The 2,230-nt window shown below is 47.4% G+C and overlaps 1 protein-coding gene across 1 annotated transcript in view; it reads right to left on the bottom strand.

Annotated features, from left to right (window-relative positions):
• LOC121813820 (NLR family CARD domain-containing protein 3-like) overlaps positions 1 to 1,865 on the bottom strand; it is a gene marked incomplete at its 5' end in the record, with an annotated part of 6,950 nt that extends 5,085 nt beyond the window's left edge. Inside the window, 4 exons of the mRNA XM_042217733.1 lie at positions 1 to 39; positions 289 to 1,232; positions 1,506 to 1,600; positions 1,710 to 1,865. Of these exons, the coding sequence (XP_042073667.1) occupies positions 1 to 39; positions 289 to 1,232; positions 1,506 to 1,600; positions 1,710 to 1,865 (1,234 nt within the window). The remainder of the gene's footprint in view (positions 40 to 288; positions 1,233 to 1,505; positions 1,601 to 1,709) is intronic.
• Positions 1,866 to 2,230: the final 365 nt, after the last annotated feature.

Genomic DNA, 2,230 nt, shown 5'->3' with positions numbered 1-2,230 from the left:
ATTTCACAGCTTCTCTCTAAGAGGTTACAGCCATCAAGTCTGAAAAGACAATGATAGGAAGGAAGAGAACATTATTTCTTTTTCTGAGAGACATCAGTGAATTATTTATATGGAAAGTGCCAGGTGGGCTTGATCAGCACAGCTGCAAGTTTGCAATGGTGGGTAACTTAAAAATGCACAGCACCCATTCATAACTGTGTCTGTTTAACTTAATAACACACAGACACGTTGATTGCAGCAATCCCAACAGAACCCATGGGTAGCGGGCTCTCACTACATAAAGCTTACAGAGCTTTGTTGGAGGCTTTGACCACTGGCAGCAGCCTCAGAAGAGCCTCCTCTGAAGCAGAGTATTTCTTCAGGTCAAACACATCCAGATCTTCTTCTGATGACAGTAAGATGAAGACCAGAGCTGACCACTGAGCAGGAGACAGTTTATCTGTGGAGAGACTTCCTGATCTCAGGGACTGTTGGATCTCCTCCACTAGAGAACGATCATTCAGTTCATTCAGACAGTGGAACAGATTGATGCTTTTCTCTGCAGACAGATTCTCACTGAGCTTCTCCTTGATGTACTGGACTGTTTCCTGATTGGTCTGTGAGCTACTTCCTGTCTGTGTCAGCAGACCTCGTAGGAGAGTCTGATTGGTCTGCAGTGAAAGACCCAGGAGGAAGCGGAGGAACAAGTCCAGGTGTCCATTTGGACTCTGTAAGGCCTTGTTCACAGCACTCTGGTGGAGAGATTGAAGTTTTGGTTTGTTAAATAGTTTAGATTTCTTGGAGGTTGTTTGTTGTTGTTCCAGCAGATTGAGTCCAGAGTTGATGAAGGTCAGATGGACATGAAGAGCAGCCAGAAACTCCTGAACACTCAGATGGATGAAGCAGAACACCTTGTCCTGGTACAGTCCTCTCTCCTCTTTAAAGATCTGTGTGAACACTCCTGAGTACACTGAGGCTGCTCTGATATCGATGCCACACTCTGTCAGGTCTGATTCATAGAAGATCAGGTTTCCTTTCTGCAGCTGATCAAAAGCCAGTTTTCCCAGAGACTCCATCATCTTCCTGCTCTCTGGACTCCAGTGTGGATCTGTCTCAGCTCCTCCATCATACTTGACCTTCTTCACTTTGGCCTGAACCACCAGGAAGTGGATGTACATCTCAGTCAGGGTCTTGGGCAGCTGTCCTCCCTCTCTGGTTTCCAGCAGGGAACCTCTGAGCTCTCCTGGACCACTCTGTGGAGGAACCATGGAGAGTTCATTCACATTAAATATGTACCCAGAGGGACAAACATGAAGTAAAAGCCACAGTCGCATTTAGTGAGCAGTTTATCCCATCACTTAAATTTAATTGTGACGTTATAGTTAGCTCTTCATCCACTCTGGGATCCAGGTGGCTAATCTGCTGGCTTAGATTCTCAGAGAGATGGCAAGTTTTTTAGAACATCTATTGTGTCCAGCTGATATCTGAGAAACAGGTTCCTCGTGCATCCATCAGTCACCGCTTACAAATTCTTGTAAGAATTTGTAAGCGGTGAATGTGGGCTCAGTAAAGGCAGTCTTTGGAGCAATGGCCATGGGTGAGACAGAAAGATCATTGTTAACTTCAGCAGGCACACAAAAAATAGCTCCAGAAAACACAGTCACAGAATTAGACGCAGCAGAAAAAGTGTCCCTTTCACTCACCACAGCCGACTGCTTACATGTCCTTACAATCGGCTGTGGGGTGCCGCGCCTGCGGCTCGAACGTCACTTTCTTCTCGGAGACGGCTCCGACGGACCGGGTAATTCCTCGTCCGGCGGGTCGGACGGCACGTCCTCCATTGAAGCGAGTGGGCGAGTGGTAACAGCGGGAGGGTGACGGTGAAGCTGGTGAAGAACAAAATTCTGTACGAGCGGGTGCAGTGAGTCCAATAACCAGGAGTAACTGGAAATAAGGTGTTGTAGCTTGGCTTCCACAGTGTAAAGAGACGCTTCTCCCTCATGCTCTAACCACTGGTTAATTAATTTAGAAGCAGAGTCAATTACGGCCTCCTGAAGCTCCCTGGGTGGGCTGAATGCCGCTGGATCCATATCTGGCTGGTTCGTACTGTCACGGCGAGTGAGATGAGCCGTGTGGAGAAATAAAGGAGGATCCAAATGCAAACGTAGTGATGTCACGTTCTGTATAGAGGCTTCGAAGCTTGTGTTGAGTAATTGAGGGGGCGTTTCCCAACCACACCTCACCTCACAGT

Source organism: Haplochromis burtoni, unplaced genomic scaffold (assembly GCF_018398535.1).
Source record: "Haplochromis burtoni strain Fernald_Lab_line unplaced genomic scaffold, NCSU_Asbu1 Contig_2758, whole genome shotgun sequence".
Taxonomy (NCBI): Eukaryota; Metazoa; Chordata; class Actinopteri; order Cichliformes; family Cichlidae; genus Haplochromis; species Haplochromis burtoni.
Note: the sequence above shows the minus strand (reverse complement) of the source record. Positions and strands in the feature narration are given on the sequence as shown.